The 24,847-nt window shown below is 32.5% G+C and overlaps 1 protein-coding gene across 8 annotated transcripts in view; it reads right to left on the bottom strand.

Annotated features, from left to right (window-relative positions):
- The window catches only part of TFPI (tissue factor pathway inhibitor), an 82,305-nt gene that overhangs the window by 4,776 nt on the left and 52,682 nt on the right, over nucleotides 1–24,847 (bottom strand). For 7 of the 8 annotated variants that reach the window (XM_017545045.2, XM_017545048.2, XM_017545046.2 and 4 more), the window contains 3 exons: nucleotides 17,045–17,080; nucleotides 13,500–13,676; nucleotides 12,830–12,907 (listed from right to left, as the gene is read on the bottom strand). In XM_017545045.2, coding sequence (XP_017400534.1) covers nucleotides 12,830–12,907; nucleotides 13,500–13,676; nucleotides 17,045–17,080 — 291 coding nt within the window. Of the gene's footprint in view, nucleotides 1–7,082; nucleotides 7,308–12,829; nucleotides 12,908–13,499; nucleotides 13,677–17,044; nucleotides 17,081–24,847 lie in introns of those variants that run through there. The other variant, XM_017545050.2, reaches the window with a different exon arrangement.

The raw sequence follows: 24,847 nt of genomic DNA, 5'->3' as shown, positions 1-24,847 counted from the left end.
TAGATAGTTGGGCACTCATCTATTTAAAATCCAGACTTTGGTATCTACAATCAAAGAAAATATAAAGGTTTTGTGAAATGTGACTTTTTTGGTTGAGATTATAATTATTCACAGAAATTTAAGATAGAATATAAAAGATACTAACCTGACTTTTGCTTTTTTTTTCCTGAGGAAAATTTAATAATCAAATGCATTCTGTCTTGACTTGGCCATTAATAACAAGTTGGGTACCTTTCTCTAGAGGGTTTTTGATAAGTTTCAGAATTCAGGATCCACTTTTTCTTCTTTCTTTTAAGTCAGGAACTATCATGATCCAGTGTGACTGCTAAATTGTAAGGCAGTGCTCTAAATTCAGTTTTACAGGCAAGGCTTTTTAACATAAATTTGCTTTGAGATTTATATAATAAACTTTGAATCTTATGTTTACTTTGAATCCTTACTGTGGTATCTTTTTGATGATTCCCATTTGGCCTGCCTACTTAGGCTTTCGTTTTACTAAACAAATTAGGTTTTATGAAATATCTTACAACTTGTTAAGTACATTTACTTTTGTCTTCTGAGACTTTTTAGGAAATTGGTTAGCAAATCTTTTTTTAGGTTTTACTTTTCTATAATTTTGTATTAAAGAGAAATATATTTACTGTAAATTATCTTTGTAAAACTTTGAAATAATATGAAAGTATAAAAAATGTAAAAAATTTATCAATAATTTGATTCTTGCTCTTTAACCACTACCAATGATTTATATATCTCCTAATTGTTTGCATATGCAAATGTATTAGCATAACATTCTATATTTATTACTATACTTGATAATATTTTGTGGTTGTGTCTCTGCATTTTTATATAGATCTCACTTTTTGTAACGTATGTGCAGTACTTCATTTTATGAGTTGACTATGAGTATATGTAGTCAAATGGACATACAGATTATTATAATTCATTTTTTTCAGACAACAGTTCATGAGCACCCACGTATACTGGTTCAGGTGATTCCAGAGGAGATATTTCTGAAATTAGAATTATGCAAAATCTATATTTAATTTATAATTTGGTAGATGTTGCTGAATTTTTCACTAAAAGGTTTTACAAATTTATATACCTACAATGACATTTAAAGTGCCCACGCCATTTAGCAAAATATGGACCTTACTGCTATACATTTATCTACTATTCAACACTTTTTTTCCTCCCCATACCAACAACAGTAGAAGGGTATGATGTGGGACAAGAAATTGCTTATAGCTTGCCAAATGTTCTGTGAAATACCATTTACATAAAGTCTCAATGTCATGGATTTGAAGATGCACTATTATTTTATGTACTGCTCATGAAGAAAGAAAAATACTGCTGGTTGTGGTAGCTCACACCTGTAATCCCAGCACTTTGGGAGATCGAGGTGGGTGGATCACCTGAGGTCTGGAGTTCAGTATCAGCCTGGCCACATGGTGAAACCCTGTGTCTGCTAAGAATACAAAAATTAGCTGGGCATGGTGGTGCACACCTGTGGTCCCATCTACTAGAGAGGATGAGGCAGGAGAATCACTTGAACTCCGAAGGTGGAGGTTCCAAGTGAGCTGAGATTGAGCCACTGTACTCCAGCCTGAGTGACAGAGAAACACTCCATTTCAAAAAATAAATAAATAAATAAAACATAATTACATTATTATACACCATGATTACATCATGATTAAAACCATGTTAAAATGTAGAAAAACCTGCATGTTAGAATCAACAAAATATAATCATATATATTTTTGTGCCAACACACAAATACATACAAATACATATACAAACGCACATAAATGAGAATAGAAATGATATATGTATCCATTGGTCAAATATTTAAGAGGATATGCAATCAATTGTGATGATGATTACTAAAGAGAGAGCTTTATTAGGTAGGGAGCTTAGACACTTGCTAGGTCAATTTTACAAAAAGATACTTTCATGCTGAGCTTATTCCATATTGCTAGGGCTTCTACAGCAGCTACTTCCAGTCTTGAACTTTATTTACTTTGTGATAAGTTGGAAAAAATATACAAGGAACTAGTAAAATGAAATATACTAGAATGCCAACAGTGATTGTTTCTGCCTAATGTGAATATGGCCAGTTTTTCTTCTATTTTCTTTTTTTCTCAAATTGTCTACAATTATAATCCTCAAGATATATAACAGAAATAAGTTAGAGTGAGCCCAGTGTCCTGAGGCAATAGATAAAAGGCTAGAGATTAGTTATTAGAATCTGTTTCTGAATAGGAATGTGTGGTAAACCTGTCTCTCTCTCTGTAAACAAGAAAGAGTATGTATCTCTATTCACTGATCAGGAGAAGTGACATTAAATTGGTGGAAATCAATATTCTATAAAGAAAAGAAAATGGGGCAGGGAATGGAAAACCAAGAGCTCTGGAGCTTTTTCTTCCCCCATGTGTATACTGGGCCACTTACCTTAGGATAAAATGTAGAAGGAGGGTTGCCAGTGAACTTGAAATGGAAAGGTCATGAGAAATAGACTAAGTGAAATCTTGCCCAGACAGAAACGCCCTCCACATATTAAGAGAGAAGGAAGGAAATTGGTTAGATGTTTTCTTGGTTGAATTTCTTTGCCTAGATACTGCCTAATCCATGGACAGAGTTCAAAAAGTCAAGTTCATTCAGGGACTTTTCTAAGCAAAGCCACAAAGAAAGCTATGGTAAAATTACATATTATACAGCTATTGAGTATATTTTATTCTAAGACAATTATGTCTTATAATGCATTAGGAAAATTTTCTTCATGACTTGTAAAATTTTAAACCCTATAAAATTTATTAAAAGTGAAAATTAGTATTTAGTCTCTTTATCAGCTTTTTAGGAAGAATGGGATTTTAATAAGCAGAGAATACAGAGAAGCATATGGGCGAAGAAAGGAAAAAGCACAACGGTCAGAATGTTTCTGGTTTGCTTGGGGATGCTTTGCAAACTTCAGGCTATCTGGATAACACAACACAGAGAGAGGATAGTGGAATACAAGGCTGGAAAAAACACATTTAGGTAAAATTAAGAGGGTTCTTGAATACTATTATATTTGGATTATATAATGCAGTCATTAATGAGCCACTGAAATTATTAAAGAATCAAAGAGAGAAGTTCTGATCTTTTTGATTACATGAAGCAAACTCAACCAGGCATGTTTAGGTTGAATCCAGTAACTTTCAATAAAGAAGAATATAAAATTACCATAACCAAAGCAGTTACCATGGGAGTAGCTAAAATTAAGCACCAGATTGAATTTGAGCAGTGAGGGAGCTAGAGATGAAATAATTCTAGTGTTTTTATATTCAGAAAATGTAGTATTTTTCTAATATGTTATAAAACATTAAAAATAAGTTCTACTTATAATAGTTGTATTTTTTGTATATTTTGGTGGCTTGTTTCATTGCGGCTTTACTTAGAAAAATATCTGAATATAAAGATGAAATTTTAGACAATGTCCATGGATTAGCCAGCATCCAGGCAAACAACTTGGAAGTGGAAATGAAGATAGAGTTCAGGTTTTGAGAAGATAGAATATTTAAATTTTGACATTGTTTAATGAACGAAAAATATTACTGTGACTCTCTTCTCCCATAACCCTGTGCAGGTCTCTGTCTTAACATGTAACATACACATTGAAGTCATCTATTTAATCTATCTCCTTTGACAAGCACACCTGTCAAGGACAAAAGTGCACTATTACTATTCTTATACTCTCAGTACCTATGGTAGTTATTCCCATGTAGGAGACACTCAATGTTTGTTGCAATGAACTGAAATTAGGAAATACACAGATCTGTACTTTAGGTCATAAAATAAAATTGAAAATAAAGGTCTATAAATCCTTCAATTAGATATAAGATCCAAAGACAAAAATCTGTATTTTATAATTATGTTTGAATTTTCAAGTGCTATATATGTTATTTCAAATAATTTTAGCATAAAATATGTTAAATGCAGATACCTCAGATAAAGGTTATGGACTTTAGCTGCATTAAAAATGATCAATAATAAAATGTATACAAATAGTACTCCTGAATTTTTTGTTTGCTATAAACCTCAGATGAAACTGGGTCATCCTCATCATCATCATTAAAAACAACCTCAAAAATTAATACTTTGTGCTCTAATTGTGTACTCAACACTGGGTTAAGAATTTTATGTCTCATTACTGTTTTACAAATTGTTTTTAAGATATTTCTTGCCACATCTAACAATGAGGAACCTGAAGCCTAGGGAAGTTTTGTGACCTTTTTCAAGGCTACAGACTGCGTCAGCAAATAGCAGAACTGGAATTAAAAACCACGTCTTTCTTTCCATAAAGTCAATGCACTCAACCACGAAGGTATGCCATTCTGCAAACTAACTGGAAAATTAAGAAAATAATAATATGTGAACAAAAATATTTTAATAATTTTATCAAATGAAAAGAAAATTGTCACAACTTCTCCTTTAGAACTGATGTCCCAATCCTCTCTTTTCGGAAGCTCAGGTTCTGAAAATGCTAAATGTATCATAGTCCACAGTTACAAGCATGAAGTTGAAGTTTCCTAAGTTTGAACAGGAAATAGATCACCCCAGAAGGAAGCTAAAAACAAGTGTTGGGAGCAACAGTGCTGATTCAAATGGTATTTAGAGAGCTTGAACACTTGACGGCAGCAGCTATTGAGTTGGCATGGTCATTATGGACTGATTCTAGAAATATCCACACCAAAGTTCCAGTCTTGCAGCCATGTGGTCACATTTTCACTGGTCACTCAGATCTGTGTAATGGTATTAGATATAATAAAAAACTAGAACCCTTACTCCACTGTGCTGGAAGAGGCAAGGTTGAGATTTTCCTAATCAACACATTTTATCTATCTATCTATCTGTCTATCTATCTATTTGTTTATTTGAGAATCTTTTGCTCTGTCAGACAAGCTGGAGTGCAGTGGCTCAACTACAGCTCACTGTAGCCTCAACCTCCCTGGGTCAAGCAATCCTCCCACCTCAGCCTCCAGAGTAAGTGGGACTACAATCACAGGTCACCATACTGGCCTAATTATTTTATTTTTTTGTAGAGACAGGGTCTCTGCATGTTACCCAGGCTGGTCTTGAACTCCTGGGCTCAAGTGATCTTCCCAACCTAGTCTCCCAAAGTGTTGGGATTACAGGACTGAGCCACTGCACCTAGCCACCATTTTGTATTGATACTTCTTAACTTCATTTCTGCATAGATTTTCCATTACTTAAAGAGAAAAAGGTAGAGAATTAACACAACATAGAGTAGCTCAAGTTTGTCTAAGCTATTCCTACCACATTCCTAATCTGCCCTATACCAGCCACTATTAAAATCATATTACAGTAAGGATTTTTATTTTTCTTAAGCAAAAGAAGTCTTATCAAATTAGAGCTGGCATTAATTTGTAAACAATTTTTGGTATATAGTTGTATAATGATCATAATGAATTTATTCTATGTTACCGGTTCACACAAAATGAATGTTATTTTAAGTAATTTGGTTTACAACTCGGAAGTCTGTGATTTTTTTTTTCCTTTTAAAGATATCTGTATATTATTCAAGCATGAGAAACACTTCTCTGGAGGACTCTTATTACTGGGGCAACAAACTATCTTTGTTAAGACTAAAGATGGTCCAGGAAGAAAGGGATTAGAAAGATAGACAGTGGTCATCTAGAGTGACTGCATTTGGATAGCACTGATTTTGGCAGAGATGAAGTGCCACATTTTTGTTTCTCATCAGCATTCCTGTCAGGAAGTAGAAAACTTGCTGGATGCTGTCCAAAAGTTGTTATCTATTTTTGGAAAGCCAACTTGTCAGAAAAGCAGAGTATGAGGCTCCAGATTTACTAGACAGGCATCTTTAGTTTATGAGGCATATTCCTGTGCTTCTTGGTCTTAGAACACATTACAAAAGCAAAAATACTTCTTTAGAACTATGAAAGCGGACTGTGGATGAAGCGTTTTGTTTTGTTTTGTTTTTTAAGAACTGTAAACAGTACTTGTAATGACTTGTGGTATGCAGCTGGATGTGGAACTCTTTGGCTGGTGGGTATAGTTTCTTTCCAGAAAGTTCTCAGGGTTGCAGTATTCCTCTACGTGCAATCACATCTTCCACAAGAGGTCTAGGAGGTAATAACAATCTCAAGAAGATGTAGAAATTGACTGTATCAGTGATGGTGTTTGGCTGTCCATTAGGCCCTTGGTAAACATAATACCTGTTTCAGAAGGCTAGTGATAACCAAAATCTTTCAAAAATGTATTTATAGATGCCTTGATTTTATTTTCTGTATTTTGCACATAAATGGAATGTATGCCAGGAGGTCATACACTGAATACGTTTAGGAGAGGGATAGAGTTTCAAGTAGTAAAAGGATCTTCAGGATGTCATCCGATTACTTTCCCTAGACCTGGAGGCTGGCAGGAAGCCATGTGGAACTGGATCGGGTATATAGGTGTTCCCTTTCTCAGTCAGTGAGCAAATAGCAGAATTGGGTTGTCAGTAGCTTTTTAGGTCTTCCCAAAGTTTGTTTCCTCCAAGAATATTGTAAAGCTGATATAGTTCCAAGGCAGCTCTTAAGAGTTGATGTATGAGGCCAGATGTGGTGGCTCATGCCTGTAATCTCAGCACTTTGGGAGGGTGAGGTGGGTGGATCACCTGAGGTCAGGAGTTCAAGACCAGCCTGACCAACATGGTGAAACCCCATCTCTACTGAAAATATGAAAAATTAACCATGGGGAGTAAGGGGTGCCTGTAATTCTGGCTACTAGGGAAGCTGAGGGAGTAGAATCGCTTGAACCTGGGAGGCAGAGGTTGCAGTGAGCCAAGATCACGCCATTGCGCTCTAGCCTGGACAGTAAGAGTGAAACTCCATCTCAAGGAAAAAAAAAAAGAGTCAATGTATGGGACCAAAGAGATGTATAAAAATCAGAAAAAAATGGCTTATTTTTTTCATGAATAGTTAGGTTCAGTCAAAAGCTTGCAACTAGTATGAACTCCACAGAACATTCATTTTTCTTTGCTAGTTAGACATTTACCAGTGAGATGCAGTGAGAAGACTATGTTTACTATGCATGAAAATATAAAACTTTATTAACAGTATGCTGCCAAAGGCATCACATATACATATAAATATTACGGAAATGCCAAAAGCACAGATATTAACATAGGCATAAAATGCTATCCAATCCTAGAAAGAACATGGATGCATGAATGCAGAAGGCGTTCAGAAAGACTTGGTAAATATGATCCGCATTCTTCCATCCATCATTTGTTCCTTCTTTTGTAACTGTGGATCACAAAATTAATAAACAAAAAATGTGAGTCATCTTTATATGCTTAACACTATGATCAATGCTGAGAGTGGGGGCAGTCTATAAACTATATAACACATTATCTTCTTCTTCAAAAAAACTTGTAATCTAGACAGTGAGGCAGAGCAAACAAAATATCTAATAATATAAGTATTAAAGGAATAATAATAGGAAACCAGGGAAAGAGACAGAAAGAAGGCCTTCTGATAATGAAAAGGCAGATTGGTTAAGAAGATGAGGAGGGTCAGTGAATTTTAGGTGGGAAAATCACATAAAACATCCTTTAGAATGAGAGTTAATAACTTGTGTGTAATGGTAATTAAGAGACCAATCTGAAAGGACAGAAAAAAATTATATTTAAGGGACAGAAAATATCTGCAATAGATAGAGGACTAATGGACGATGCAGACAAATTTCATGCAAATAGATGAAGCTAAATTACCACATGATAGATGAATAGAAATAGGACAGTGATGTTAAAAATGTCATATATAATTTGTTACATATGACTGCTCCTTTTTTCTCTTTCTCTAATATGCTTTAGTTTACTTATGTTAGATATATGATTACATTATTTGTAATATATATAAAAATATATCTGAGTTATATCTGAGCTTTCTGATATCTATTTATCTGTTTGTCTCATGTCTATACAGCCTGTTTTGCCTAAGCCCCTATTAATTTATACTTATTTTTGGAGAATATTATTTTTCTATATATATATGTAATTTAAAAATATTGAAATACTTTTAAATATAAAACTATTTTTGTAGAGTCACCAAAATGACAATTCCAATTTTATGTCAATGCATAATATCAAATGTCTCCTAGTTACTGCAACATTGTTTCAGTAATATCTATATTTAAAATAGACATATATCTTAATTTTTTAGCACTCTCTTTAACTATCATTAGTGTTCCAAATTGGATGACATATGATTGTTTAGGAAATCTAACCATGAAATGTTGGTGATCTGAACACAATAAATAGGAATGAAAATGGAAGAGACAGAAATAAACATTTCATAAAAAGCAATGAAATTTAATGAATGGCAGGAAGAATAGAAGTCATACAAAGAAAATTACTAATCCTTCAAATTGGAACAATCAGAAAAACAATGACAGAACTCAAAAAGTTTGGAAAGTTGGAGGTGTCGAAAAGTTAAGGAACAATTATACAAATAAACATCTTTTGAGCTTGAAGCCCCATGATACTTCTCTGTGCCAATAATCTCAAACTCTTTGAATTTCCATATATGCATTAATTTAGTTCTAGTATGAATTCTTCTTAAAATATTAGCCATGATTTCGAGACTGTATGTTTACTGATGCATTTATCTGAATAACCAGAGACTTTATGAGTGCCTGAAATATAAATTTCTTCTGCAAACAGGAACTTACAAAGGAGTTGTTTTACAAATGAGAAACTAAAGCCTGGCGAGTTAAGTGTATTGCTCTGAATCACACAGATAATAATAATGAGCAAACCTACACTAACTGACTAGATATCAGGCACTGTCCTAAGAAAGTTATGTATTTTGATTGATTTAACCTCATAACACAACTTATCAGGTTAGTACTATAGTATTACTATCCTTATTTTACGTTGGGAAGATGAAATTCAGAGAGGTCAAGAAATATCTTAGGGTCGAACAGCTATTAATTGAAGTGCTGGGAATTTAACCCATGCCCTCAGGCTCAAAGGTTTTTTATCTGCTATATCATTATTTCAATCATCAGGTAAAACAAGAGGAACCAATTGTGATGATTTTCAATTCTAGAGTTTATGTGCAGAATTGCACACATTTAGGAAAATTGCTTTAGAAATATTTCTTCTACACATGGAAGAGAACACACATTTATTTTAACTACATGAATATACTCTTAATACAGCCAATTAAACTGAAATAAGGCACTCACACTCAGGGTTATGCCTACAAATTATTACATAAAATCTCTTCAAGGAAGAGTAAGTCTCAGTCTTTGAGATTACCTAAATAACTTAATATTGAAATGTGGAAATAGAAAGAAAAATTAAATCTGAGTTGTGCTTAGTAAATATTCAAGTGTCTTGAATCAAGAAAGCTTACTGGAAAAACATATTCTGAAAGCCACTTACAACATTTCAATTAAAAATAAATAGCAATTTTTAAAACATTATATTCTAATAATGTTTAACAAAACTTCTAAAATGTTTCTATAATATCATGAAGAAAAGCATTAAAATTATATTTATAAATATTTCGCTTTATGAGAATTGAATTTTAGAATACTCAATTATGCTACTTAAAGATTATTATTTAGGGGAAAGAATTTTAAAAGAATGCTGTTCCATTTATGCTGTGGGGCAGATTATCATTCTTGTACATTGAATTGAAACTTTAAAGGATTTACTTCTTTTCAAAATAAACTGATATCCACAGACAGCCGTGCACATTCAATAAAACCCTTGAACAACAAAGTTTTATGTAAACAAAGAATTTCATTCTCTTAAATTATAATGGAATGTAATAATATAACTGCAAGCAGTGACAGATATAATTATATTTGATTGGGTAAATTAAGAGGAGTCTATAGAACTCACCGAACCCCTCAGACAGAAGTAACAAGGGGTCATCTAGTTTTAGACTGTACAGGGACATCTGCATTCCTACATCTGCATTCCTACATCTGCATCTTGGCTGGGGCAGATTAGAAATCATGTAGGTTTTAAAAAGAATGGAGACATAGCGTCATTAACAATCCACATTAAGCCATCCTTAATATCAAACATCTCCTAGTTACTGCAACATTGTTTCATGTTTTAGATTAGGAAGGAAGGAAAGAAGAAAGGGAGAAAGGAAGGAAGAACAGAAGGAAGGAAGGGAGGAAGGAAGGAAGGGAGAGAGGGAAGGAGTGAGGGAGGGAGAAAGGAAGGGAAAGAGGGACATAGAGAAGGAGGGAAGGGGGGAGGAAGGGAAGGAGGGAGAGAAGAAAGGAAGGAAGGAAGGAAGGAAAGAAGGAGAGAAAGAAAGAAAAAGAAAGAAAGACATTAGGCTCTTAGTAAAAGAGGAAAAGGGGTCAAATTGGCTAGAGGAATGTGGACTTTGAGGGCAACATATACAATCAAAAATAAAACAGTTTCCTAGACAAATAAAGGGGGCATTTGCCCTAATTTTAAATGCAGTTACTATGAAAATATTATTCCTTAAATGTTTATTATTTTGAATAAAATTTATAGTTAATTTTATTAAATTCATATTGTCAATTCTTACTCTTTACTTAGTTAATAATTTACTTTTACAAGCATTTATGTATTCATTATATTTGTCAATGTGCATCTACATGAAAAACTAGAGAAGACACATGTCAGAGGGTATTTAAAACTCACTAATATTTTAAAACTCACACTTATTTTCATTTTTCTAACTTGGTAGTATGCTTACCAAAAATTATGAATTTTATATTTCAAAAAACTTAAGGCAAAACTATTCCCTAACCTATTCTATTCACTTTGATGATAAATGACTGCGGATCTCCACTTAAATTGGTAAAATAATTCAAACAAAAATATTCAGACATGTTGGAATCTGATTTTATATATTTTTTGTACTTTTTGATATACTATGTCACATGTATATTTAAACGTGTTAATAATTTAATCATTCTAAATTTTCTGTTACAGCAATAAGATTTAACGTGTTTTTGAAGATGTCATACTTAGCTGAGTAAAACAGAATATGAGTGAAAAATATAAAGCTGGAAAGACATAAAGAAACAATACATAAGAGTGCTTAATTTTTCAGATAAAAAATCAGAATCACAAAGGTATTAATTATTATAAACAAAGTAGTATTTAAAAATTATACTCAAGTTCATTGGCATTCAATTCACTGCTCTACCTATTGAATCTAAGAACCTGAAGCCATTTTGAATGCATCGTATTTTCCAACTCCCACTGAAAGTTTGCAGTTACTTAATTACCTCTTAAGTGTTAATTGAACGCTAATTGAACACCTACAAGTTAGGGAATTTATTAATCCCTGAGCCATCAATTTGTTAAAGATCTCACATAAGAAAGAAACATATTATAGAAAGGTATTTATACTTTAGCCCTCACACATTAATCCTCATGCTTACCCTGGGTTGAGGGGGCTAAGGGAGGATAGAGATGAGGATCTGGGGAGGGTATGAAATAGGCAAGACTGAAGGGTAAGGCATGTACAGGACTTAATTGTTCTTTCACGTAATAGTGTTTCAATTATTAAAGGCACATATTATGCTCCCTAATAGATCTCATGTTTCTTTACATTTTCCATTTCCTCTTTAATCATGTTTCAAATCCTCTTCGTGATTTCCAAGGTGTGACCTTAGTGCTGAAGCAAAACGTGCAAAAGATTAGATCACCGTGGGACTCAGCTGACATTCACAGACTCTTTCTAGATAATTCAGTCAACATTTTAATATGTCAGATCCACCAGGGCAGTTTTGTTTGCGTTCTGTTGGCTTGCTTGCTTAGTTGTTCGTTTGCTTGTTGTAAAGAGGAGTAGCTCAAAGTCAATCTAATTCTGATAAATGGCCAGGGTACAGAATTCCTGGCCCAGACACTGTGTTTCTTTATTATTATTATTATTTTAATCCTGAGATTGCAATTTTAATAGTTACAGAATTCCTTATATTCACACTGTTTATATGTAAATAGGCCAAGTTTACACTTGACACATTCACATGGACTGCTGCTAAGCAAAATCTTCAATATCTGAATAAAAACATGTGATTTTTATAATTTAGCTAGGATCTAATAATTTTACAATGATAATTTTTAGCTTTCTATGTTATTTCTAACCACCCAGATATTTGTGATTTCTGATTATGTTTCCCAGTATTTTCACTATTTTCTCAGCTCTGCATTTTTGTGGAAATATGTCCTGTATGGTCATTTAAATCTGATAAATAGGTTAACAGACTAGAACATAAAAAAGAGTCCTGCAGAATTCAAAAAAATAATTCGCTCCAGAATGACATAACATTTAGGTATGACTATTCAATTAATTTCTAATCTTCCCTGTGAGTAACATTAGAGACCTTGCCTAGTGCCATACTGACTTTAAAAGTACTTTGGACTGCCTTTGATGCTCTGCTGCCAGTACAGTGATTTACCATTTTACACTGAGGATGATAATTCCTAGTACTATTTTGCAAAATAAATTTGGAATGGAGCTAAATATCATATGAAAGTTTTTCATGTGATACATAATCAAAAGCTTATTTCAAGGCATACTTTAAAATAGATTAGAAAAATTGTTGCTTTTATGGAATTAGATGTCTTAAACAATTTGAATCTCAGTATTTCCACAAACTCATTAAGTAACCACACACACACACACATGCGTGCGTGCGCACACACACACACACACACACAAATATATATTTAAAGTCGTATTTCTAATACATAATCTACTTCATTGTTACCATGATAATAGTTTCCTGGAAGCAATAAAATCCAGGAGATTCTTACCGAAAAGCCTGGGAGCCTTGGTTGATTGTAGAGTCAGGGAATTATTCACAGCATTGACCTGGGTTCCATAATCATTCACTGGAAAAAAATACAGCCAATCAAAACAGATAAACATTGTCAAAATCTCATATTTGTACTAATGATGCATAGCACAATGTTGAAACAGATTTCTGGCAATTTCATTCACGTTGCTATGTCAAATTAGCAAACAGTGAATCTTTAAATATATTGTAAGGCAATATTTCCATGGGTAACAGTAGTTCTTTGTCAAAAAAGCGTTAACAGTTGATGTTTAAGTCATCCCTTAAATAAATGCTATAGGCAGATAAAACTAATTGATTTTAGGTGGCATTCAATAACTTTGCTCTCATATTTGTATAAATGTGAAAGATTTTAGAATTATATTTTGCTAAAATTGTACTGTAGTATTTTCAGGAAGAAAAGTTAAATAATGTAACATAAAAAGTATTAGAGCTATGAAAATAATTTCTTAATTTTCTATCCTTTCTAAAAATATATGTAGTCACAAATCTGAGATTGAATGAACACAAATATATCTTAATTTGCATGGTTAAAACAAAACCGGAGTAAACTTGAACATCATCTGAGATGCCTTGGTTTTAAAAGGATGTCCACAAATGAACTAAAATGAAATGAGAAATAAACTTACAAGTGTCTCCACAGGTGTTCTTGCATTCTTCCAGTGTCTCAAAGTTGTTCATATTGCCCAGACATCCACCATACTTGAAACGTTCACACTGTTTTGTTTGATTGTTATAAAAATACCTGGTAATATAACCTCGGCATATTCCAGGATCTTCTTCCAAAAAGCAGAAATCTGGCTTTCCTATAAATTATAAAAATGTCGGAAAGCAATATTCTTTTTTTGTAAATAAATTACTGAGTTTAATATCATTTATAATAACTGGCTAAGTTATTTAAGAAGTAAGCATAAAAAATTAAAAGCAAAAATCGAACTATAATCACAGCTAAACACTAATAAAATTACCTATCATATTTTGGGATTGGTGTTTCAAATTCTAAATTTCTCATAGTAAATTAATAGGAAATTAACTATGACATTTTTACGAATTTAAGGAGTAAAAGATTATTTTACCATGTACCACTCTTGGTTTGAGATTATGGCAAAAATGTGGTTTAATTATTTTTAACATGTTTATGTGTATTAACATTTAGGAAAGGTCTGTGAACATTTTAAGTTATTGACTGTGGCTTCTCAGAAAAAGCAGTGCGGTGCATTGCATCACTAAGCATGGTTTAAATTTTTAAAAGTTGAAAAAGAAGATTTGTGGGTATGGAAGTTTTCATGGCTAGCCTTAGAAGTTCCTGAGTTCTTATGCGGGAATTAATATCTATACTGGGTAGGACATCCTCTACTGCTGTGTCATTTTTTTTTCCTGCTTCTTGGCATTGGAATGACTTCAGTAATGCAGAGGCAGAAAGGAAATACATGTTCAAGGATTGGAGAGGCTTTTGCAAAAGACTAATACCTCTTCTTTGACAGTGCTCCAAAGCAGGCTAAACTCAGCTGTCACAAAAGTTTGTGCCACTGTGATTTACATCAACAGTTCTGTCTACATGCATGGACTGTGAAAAGAAGTGAGCTAATTTTCAAAATTATCATGCTCACAAGGCATTGTGCTTGAATGTTTTAGAACAGAACTCGAATTTCTTCTCAATTTTTTTTATTCCTGCGACTATATTACCACATAGGCAAAAATGAACTGTGGTACCTTTTTCATCTTAAAGCAACATGTTCTTCTACATCAGAGAAGCAATACCCATGAGTGTTTTAAAATTAAAAAAACCCATGTATTTAATAATATTAATGATTTCTGCAACAGTTGCAGAACCAACACCTTATTAAAAGTTATTTTATTAAGTAAAATTTTCTATTATAATATACTTTTAAAAGCCTATTTACTCTAACTTTTCAATGTATTAATCTGAAAGTTAACTTTGTGTCTTCTTTATTGCCTTTTGTTCTTTCAGTGACTGTTTTTATGATTTTTAGCTAAGTGTAATAGTATATGGGGAAAGGAATAAAACAATTCTTTAAAATTTTTTCACATTTTATAAGGTAAAAAAACACACTCAATTACTATCATTTGATCTGTTTTAGTCTTAATGTGTACTTTTCATGAAATTTTAAATGACCTGAACAGAAGATGCAAGAATTTTATGTTTGCCAAAAGTGGATGGGTGAAAAATATTGCATATAAAGAACATAAAAGTCTAACAGGTTATGCTGATAAGTATAATTAAGAAACTGTACATGTACATAAATATACACATCTAATATGTACCTACAAAAATTAAAAATAAACAAACAGAACAACAACAAAAAGGACTGTAAAACTAATATGTAACCACAAAAATTAAAAACAAACAAAACAACAAAAAAATAAACTATACAACTGAATGTTGTCATTTTTCATATGAAGCCCCATTGGGAAACATGAACTTATTTGAAGACAAAGTTGAAAATGCACATATGTAAAATAATTCTTTTTTGGGCTGCAATTTAAAATACAGTTGTGAATCAAGAAATTAATTTCCCATATTCCTCAAGTAAATAAATTGACTGTCTTACAGAGTTTGCATACATAATCCTTGCTCTAAGTTGGTGCTCAGTTGAAATCGAGTAACAGAATGCAGACTGGATAAGCCACAGTATTATTACTGCTAACTTTTGTTTGGATCTGAATACTTGGTAATCGTCTTGGACCAAACTTTCTTTCAAAGGGATTGTATTAAATCTCAAATTTCTTTATAATGGTCCAATGCTAGGAAGCATAATACAAAGTGAACTTGAAATTGATAGAAGTCTTTTTTATGAATAGGCGTTAGCATGTAAGCATTTTAAACATTCATGTAAATACAGCTTTATTCTATAACTTTAATATATAATATGAATTATGAATGATTGAATTTTGAATTATAAATATATACTTTATAGCATAATTGTACATAAAAATATTACCTGTATTTATTTTTTTCTAATTCTAGGTTTTTGGTAAAAGGTCCTAATATTTAGATATTGGTATTTTCTTTCACAAAAATACCTTCTTTTACTTTGTGGACAAAAACTTCTTTATCATAAATATGCCATTTTATTTTATATTACAGATAAGGCCTTCATTTAATTGAAGTACTAAACATTTTGTCAAGATTAGTTTAATATTTATAGGAACTTCTTAAAAAAATTGTAAGTAAGTACATACATTTAATTATGTTTCTTGTACAAACTTTGCTATTACCTTTATTTTATAAATTTTGACTACAATTCTGGTCAGTGGATTGAGTCTAAAGATTATCAATGTGTCACAGATATTTTCAAGTCTTTCCCACATAAATAAATCAAAATAACTAAAACTAAAATGCACTTTGAGTTTCATGGTCTTTTTGTCCTTAAACATTTAACCTCTTTGTTCAATATTTTCTCATTGAAATGTAAATGCCATAAATGACAATTGGACCAAATCAGTTTCTAGACCTTTATTAAAAGGAGGTTAGTTTCCCTGATCCATTGATAACATTTTTTCTTGTGCTGATATATTTGTGAAAAAGTAATTATTTTAGGCTACAAACAATAAATAATATGATTTAAATTACACAATTAAATGTACACATAAATGCTAGAAATTTATTTTTAAATATCTTCACTTACTTTTGCATGTATAACTAACTGCTGGCAATGCAGAGACATGCATCCATTTAAGGGAATATTTGATAAAACTTGCTAAAGCCACACAATGCTGAGATTAACAAGTGATTAGAGATCAGAGAAATAAAGTAAGACTCAAGACATATAAATCTCTATCTGGAAGATGTTAAAATAGCATGTGTGTCTCTGGACTATGATGGAACTAAAGCTATATATCATGCTGCATTAGAATTAGGGTAAATATGGTGTTTGGAGCCTCCTCTGACAAATAATAATGTTTATATTTTTCTTATTGTTGATTATGTCAATTGAAACACACAATAAATCATCTCAAGAGTGATATGATCCATCTCTCATATGGGTTATGATCAATCTCTTTAATGGGTTTTTGATCAATCTCAGAGAAACTTAAGAATTGAATATCTATACTGAATCAAGGACCAGAAGAAACAAACAAACAAACAAAAAATTGAATATCTAAATGCCTTACATAAGTGTTTCACATTTACAGACAAATGAATGTTTACCATTTTGTAATGTTGTCTTTATCATCTTTCCATTACCTGTAATCAAAAGAATACATACATATCAATTGCCACAATTTATAACATAATACTGTGAATTTGAATTTAACAAACTAGAGTGATGTATTTATCACCATTAAAATTTTTCTTATATAGAATATCTTAATAAAAATTAAATTTCTTTTTTTCTCTAAAAAATAATCTTTTATATTTCCTGTAATCATGAAGCCACCTCATTTCAATATAGCAATGTTTTAGGAACTATGATTAAACTTTCTAACACACTTACAAAGCTGAGATTCATAGTGACTAAGTTTACTGTTCAGAATATCTATAATTAAAATAATTATTTAAAAAATGTGAAATATGAAAGTTATTCAAGGAGCCTATTTTGCATATAAAAATAATTTGTTGGTTACCTGGGAATAAGAGTGAAATTAACCAGAATTATTTCCTTTCCTTTGTCTTTCACCTGCTTCATTGTCTCAACCCAATTGCAAGTTTTATTATTATTATTAAGGTAGAGAAGAAATGAAACAAAAGTCATCTGGAACACATTGTTTGGTTTAACATTTGAATTGACAGAATCATTTCCTTCAAAACCCAGAACGCTAGTTGTCTTTGTCCTACCATATCCCAAGTATGAATTCTAAGTTCTAATTTAAATGATAGGTAACGAAAATCAAACTGACAAAATAAGTCTATGTAATTTAATTTGTTCACATAGACATTAGGAAAGTTGAGTTATATTTATTTTGCTATAGAATCATTTGTTTTACAAAGAAAATATTTGGTCAAAGCAGGTTACAATTAGTTGTATAACCAGAGACCAGTTTTATGGCCGGGTTAGCTAGTTATGTGACGGAAAGGGAGAGAGTGAGAAGAGGGAAGAAAGAGCTAGAGAAAGAATATGAGTTGGGTTATGAGCCTCTTTCAGCCACTGGATCATCCTTTTTCTCTTGAAATAGTTCTTCTATGAAGAGTAAAATGTCTGTGAAAGGGAAACTAATGGACATAAACTTCTTTTCAAATTATACTATGTTTTATTCAATGGCCTTTTTAAAAAAGAGGGTGTGTGTGTGTGTGTGTGTGTGTGTTTGTGTGTATATAGCTATATCCATTGAGGTAAGTTTATTTACTTTGTTTTCATTGCAACTAGCCAACTTAATGTTTTGAACTAGATTGTAGACTGTCATATAACATGACATTAAAATATTTAAATATAAAACTGTGATTTAATTGATAAGGGGAAGAAAGGAATATATACATATAATGAGTGTATAAAACTAGAACACTAAGCAATTTTCATTCCTTATTTACCTATTGACAATAGTCATAGGGTGGGAACGCGAATGCTTGATTCATACAATATTTTAGGGAACATCTATTTTGTTTGTTTATTGTTTCATTCTAAATACGATTAATTTAGCTAATATACAGGCCAACTAACTCAATGTGGGTTAGCACACTAGAATTTTAAGTGTACTTATATTACCAATAATTATCTTTGTGTAATCTAATAATAATTACAACCATGGGCTCTCTAATTTGTCCATGAGAATTTAAGAAATGAATATACTGAATCAAGGACCAGAAAAAACAAACAAACAAGCAGACAAACAAAAATTGAATATCTAAATGCCTTACATAAATGTTTTCATAATTTGTATGCCATAGCAATATGCGAGCAACAAATAGAAAACATTTATAGCAAATTATCAAGTTTTCTTAGATTTAGACAGGACAAACACTTTATCAATGCTTTTTAAGAAGTAATAATCAAGGGGAGAAATGCCAGATGTAGGTGATGGGGAGGAAGGCAGCAAATCACACTGCCACGTGTGTACCTATGCAACATTTTGCATGTTCTTCACATGTACCCCAAAACCTAATATGCAATAAAATAAATAAATGGGAAAAAAAGAAGTAATAAAAGAATATTAGACTAATTTCCATTCTAGTACTCTTTTGAATTTCAACTTACATGAATTAGTTTTAATATTTCATTATGAACATTAAGATGTAAGACTGAAAGTGAAAATATCATAGAATTTGCATTTGGTTGATAGACATTGGCATATAATACTTATACCTCAGACTGACTTACTGATTTTTGTTTCTAAATCTACTCAAAACTGTACCATATGTAAATAATGATATGCTCATCTGGGTGTGCAAGGAGAGTGTTAGATAAACATCAATTGTGTGGAGTTGGTAGAGAGTGTTGTCCAAATCTTTTGTATCCTTAGTGATTGTCTGTTTTACTTTTTCAGTCAATTACTGAAAAACATGTCTTGAAGTATGTAAACTGAATTGAGGAATTGTATACTCTGACTTCTGCCAATCTTTCCTTTAAAAATTTGGAGTTCTATAATTAGGACCATGCACATAGACATTAAGGATTGTTATGTATGTTTTATTAATGGGCCCTCTTATAAATATCTTTCTTCCAACTGGTAGTATTTCCTATCCTGTCTACTTTTACTAATCATCTTATGGTTAGTGCTTACATGGTATATCTTTTTTCCATCATTTCACTTTTAATCTCTCTGTCCTTATTTTTAAAGGGCCTTTCCTGTAGACAACACATAGTTCTTGATTTATTTTTGCATACACCATGATAATATATGCCTTTTAATTGGAGTGACTGGACCATCATATTTTAATTTAAGCTAATTACCATTAAAGTTTAGTATAAACATCACTAGCTGTTTGATTTCTGTTTCTCAATTCTTCTTTGTTTCTGTTTCCCTCTTTTCATGTCTTCTTTAGAATTATTGTAATTGAGTATTTAATGATACTTTTATCTTCATTATGGGCCTATTCACTATTTTTGTCTGTTTCACTTTTTTAAAGGTTGCTTTAAGGATTATAATGTACTAATCCATTACAGTCTAGTGTCAAGCAATTTATGTCATTGTCACCTGTTACAATAATCTCATTTTTTTTCGCCTTCTTTCCTGTGTGCTTTAATTTTTAGTCCTTTAATATTAATTATACTGCTGCTCTACCAGGAATAAATTTTCACATAATAATGTTGATTTAAAAAGTGCTTATTTTAAGGAGTAGATTAGTGATTGGCAGTTTTTTTCTCTTTTAGTTCTTTACTTTTTCTTTTTAAAAATTTCTTTCTTTTTTTGTTTTTATAGATATAGGGAATAGAACTACAGTTTTGTTATGTGGTTATATTTCATAGTGGTGAAGTGGATTTTAGTGTAACCATAACCCAAATAGTGTCCATTGTACCTATTAGATCCCTTACTCCCCTTTCTTCCTTATATCCCACTGAGTGTCCATTGTCTATTTGTCTATTATTCTACTATAACCACATGTACAAATTATTTACCTCCCACTTACAAATGAGAACAGGTGGTATTTGAATTTCTGTTTCTGAGTTATTTCACTTAAGATAATGGCCTCCAGTTCCATCCATGCTGCTATAAAGGACATGATTTTTATTTTTAATGGCTGAGTAGTATTCCATAGGGGGTATATGTGTATACATAAATATCATATTTTCTTTATCTAATCATCTGTTAATGGCCACACGTTGGTTTTATATCTTTGCTACTGTAAATAGTGCTGTGCTAGACATTCAAATATAGTTATCTTTTTGATATAATGATTTCTTTGCTTTGGGGTAGATATCCAGTAGTCGGATTGCTGGTTAAATGGTAGTTCTATTTCTTAGGTCTTTGGGAAATCTCTATACTGTTTTCCATAGAGATTATACAAATTTACATTTCCAGCAACAATATATAAGCATTTTATTTTCTCTTAATCTTTAACATCTGTTATTTTTTGTCTTTTTAATAATAGCTGTTCTGATTGCTGTAAGATGATATCTCACTGTGATCTTAATTTGCATTTGTCTGATAATTTGTGATTTTCAGTAGTTTTTATATGCTTGTTGGCTGCATCTATGCTTCTTTTGAAACATATCTTTTTGGGTCCTTTGTCCATTTTTAAAAATGGTTTGTTATTTTCATGTTGAATTGTTTGAGTTCCCTGCAGATTTTGGATATTAGTTTTTTGTCCAATACATAATTTGCAAATTTTTCTCGTTCCTTAGGTTATCTGTTCACTCTGATATGTCTTTTGCTGTGCAGAAGATTTTAATTTACTTGTGGATCAACTTTAATTCTCATTTGTCTATTTTTGTTTATTTTCAATTTGCGTTTGAGGTTTTAGTCACAAATTTTTTGCCTAGGTCAAATATCCAGAAGAGTTTTTTCTAGATTTTTCTTCTAGAGTTATTATGGTTTTAGGCCATACATTTAAGTCATTAATTTATTTTAATTTTTGTATAAGGTGAGAGACACTGTTCCACGTTTATTCTTCTGCATACAGCTATCCATTTTCCCAACACCATTTATTGAATAGAACGCCCATTCACCAGTGTGTGTGGTTTTGTTGATTTTATCAAAGATCAATTGGCTGTAAATAAATATAAATAACTGTTACAGTCAGGATGGGGGCTGTACCCTGCAAAGCTACAGGGGCAGAGCTGTCCAAAACCATGGGAGCCCACTACTAGCATCAGCATGACCTGGATGTGAGACAGAGTCAAAGGAAAATATTTTGGAGCTTTAAGATTTGACTGCTCCTCTGGATTTTGGACTTGCACAGGGCCTGAAGACCCTTTGTTTTGGCCAATTTCTCCCATTTGGAACAGCTGTATTTACTTAATGCCTGTATCCCCCTTGTAGCTAGGGAGTAACTAACTTGCTTTTAATTTTAAAGGCTCATAGGCAGAAGGAACTTGCCACCTCTTGGAGAACTCTTTGGACTGTGGACATTTGAGTTAATGCTGAAATGAGTTGAGACTTTTGGGGACTGTTGGGAAGGCATGATCAGTTTTGAAATGTGAAGAAAGGTGATTTGGGAAGGGCTGAGGGTGGGGTAATATCGTTTGGCTCTGTCCCCATGCAAATCTTATCTTGAATTCCCTCGTGTTATGGGAGAAACCTGGTGGGAGATAATTGAATCATGAGGTCAGGTCTTTTCCCTGTTCTTCTCATGATGGTGAATGAGTCTGAGATCTGATGGTTTTAAAAAGGGGAGTTTCCATGCACAAGCTCTCTTCTCTTGTCTGTCATCATGGGAATCGTGCCTTTCACCATCTGCAATGATTGTGGGGCTTCCCCAGCCACATGAAACTGTGAGTTCATGTAATCTCTCTTGTACATTGCATGGTCTTGGTTATGTCTTTATCAGAGAGTGAAAATGGACTAATACAGTTCTCTATTCTATTTCTATTGATCTATATTTATTTTTATACCAATATCATGCTCTTTTGGTTATTACAGCCTTGCATCATTTGAAGTCCAGTAATTTGACATTTTCAGTTTTCTTCTTTTTGCTTAGGATTACTCTGGCTATTTGGGCTCTTTTTTGGTTCCATATGAATTTTACTATTGCTTTTTCTAATTCTGTGAAAAAATGACATTGGTATTTTGATAAAAATTACACTGAATCTGTAGATTGCTTTAGGGATTATGGTTATTTTAATTATATTGATTCTTGCAATCCATGAGCATGGAATGTTTTTCCATTTTTTTCATGTCATCTACAATTTCTTTCAACAGAGTTTTGGAGTTTTCTGTGTAGAGATCTTTTACCTCCTTACTTTAATGTATTCCTAGGTATTTTGGTTTTTCGTAGCTATTGTAAGTAGAATTGACTTATTGATTGTTTTCACAGCTTTATTGTTATTGGTAGATAGAATCTTTCAACTCTTTAAGAAACTTATTCTCTTTTGAATTGTTTCCTGTAAGAAATTTGTAATTATTTTGGTCTTTGTTCCCTTACATCTAATGTATTCTCTCCCCAGCTCCTTTTAAGATTTACTTTGTATCTCTGATTTTCAGCAATTTAACTCCAATATTTACTTATGTGTTTTATTTTCTTTTTGTTTATCATTTATTATTTGTAAAGGCTCTTGGTTCTATATATTATAATTTCTATCCAGTGAGGTTAATTCTTTGGTATTTTATTTGTTCACATATTTTTTCTGCTATGACTCTCAGGATTTCAATTGTACATTTTGGTTGACCTGTTGATATTGTGTCACTAATTACTAGGCTATATGCTTATTTGCTTGTTTGTTTGGTCTGTTATTTTCCACTGTGTTTGATGTTAAACTGTTGTGCTGTTTTCAAGTTTACTAATCTTTTCTTCTGTAGTGTCTAATATGGTCTTATGTACATCTGGTGATTTAAAATTTTTATATATTTTTCAGTTTCAGAATTTCCATTTAGTTCTCTTTCATATTTTCAATTTATCTCTATATTATGTTCATGTTTTATTTCATTTAGTATATTTATAACAGCTGTTTTAAAGTCCTTGTCTGTTAATTCAATCACCTTTGTTATTTCTGTCTGTTTAAATTGAGTCATTTTTCTCCTGGTTCTTGATCACAGTTTGCTTCTTCTTTGAACATTTAGTATTTCGAGGTATTTTTGAATACTTTTGAATATCATACTGTTGGTTGATGAATTTTATTGTCTTTGGCTAAAGAATGTTGAAGTTCATTTTTGCAGGTAGTTAAGTTACTTGTGGATTAACTGAATCTTTTAAGTTTGTTTTTAAGCTTTGTTAGGGCAAGCCTAAACTAACTTTTACTCTAGGTCTAATTTAGGCCTAGTACTAGATTAAATACTAAATGTTACCTAGTCATGTGGGCCCTTTACCAATTGTTCCACTTATAGGTCCTTGATAATTATTTTCCCAAACTCATAAAATTTCCTTTATTCAATTAAATTTTTATTATTCAATGAAAAACTCAGAGGGGACCCTATCCAGATTTCTAGGGTGTTTCTCCACACTAGTCTATCATATTCCACACTGAATTAGTGTGATTTCACTCTGCTGATAAAGACATACTAAAGACTGGGCAATTTACAAAAGAAAGAGGTTTATTGGACTCAGAGTTCCATCTGGCTGGGGAGGCCTCACAATCATGGCCTCTCCAAGGAGGCACGAGTCACATCTTACATGGATGGCAGCAGGCAAAAAGAGAGGTTGTACAGAGAAACTCCCATTTTTAAAACTATCAGATCTTGTGAAACCCCTTCACTATCATGAAAACAGCATGTGAAAGACTTGCCTTCATGATTCAGTCATCTCCCACCAGGTCCCTCTCACAACACGTGGAAATTATGGGAGCTACAAGATGAGATTTGGGTGAAGAAACAGAGCCAAATCCTATCATTCCACCTCTGGCCCCTCCTATATCTCATATTTTCACATTTCTTTTCTTTCTTTCTTTTTTTTATTGCATTTTAGGTTTTGGGGTACATTTGAAGAGCATGCAAGATATTTGCATAGGTACACACATGGCAGTGTGATTTGCTGCCTTCCTCCCCTTCACCTATATCTGGCATTTCTCCCCATGCTATCTCTCCCCAACTCCCCACCCCCCACTGTCCCTCCCCTAATTCCCCCCAACAGACCCCCTTCTCAACAGTCTGCAAAAGTCTCAATGCATATCAGCATTAACTCAAAAGTCCACGGTCCAATGTCTCCCCCAAGATGTGGCAAGTCCCTTCTGCCTATGAGCCTTTAAAATCAAAAGCAAGTTATTTACTTCCTAGATACAATGAAGGTACGGTACTAGGTAAATACAGCTGTTCCAAATAGGAGAAATTGGCCAAAACATAGGCTCTACAGGCCCCATGCAAGTCCAAAATCCAGCAAGGCTGTCAAATCTTAAAGCTCTAAAATGTTCTCCTTTGACTCCATGTCTCACATCCAGATCACACTGATGCAAGAGGTGGGCTCCCAAGGCCTTGGGCAGTTCTACCC

This window comes from Cebus imitator, unplaced genomic scaffold (assembly GCF_001604975.1).
Source record: "Cebus imitator isolate Cc_AM_T3 unplaced genomic scaffold, Cebus_imitator-1.0 Scaffold176, whole genome shotgun sequence".
NCBI lineage: Eukaryota > Metazoa > Chordata > Mammalia > Primates > Cebidae > Cebus > Cebus imitator.
This window is presented reverse-complemented; position numbering and strand designations above follow the sequence as displayed.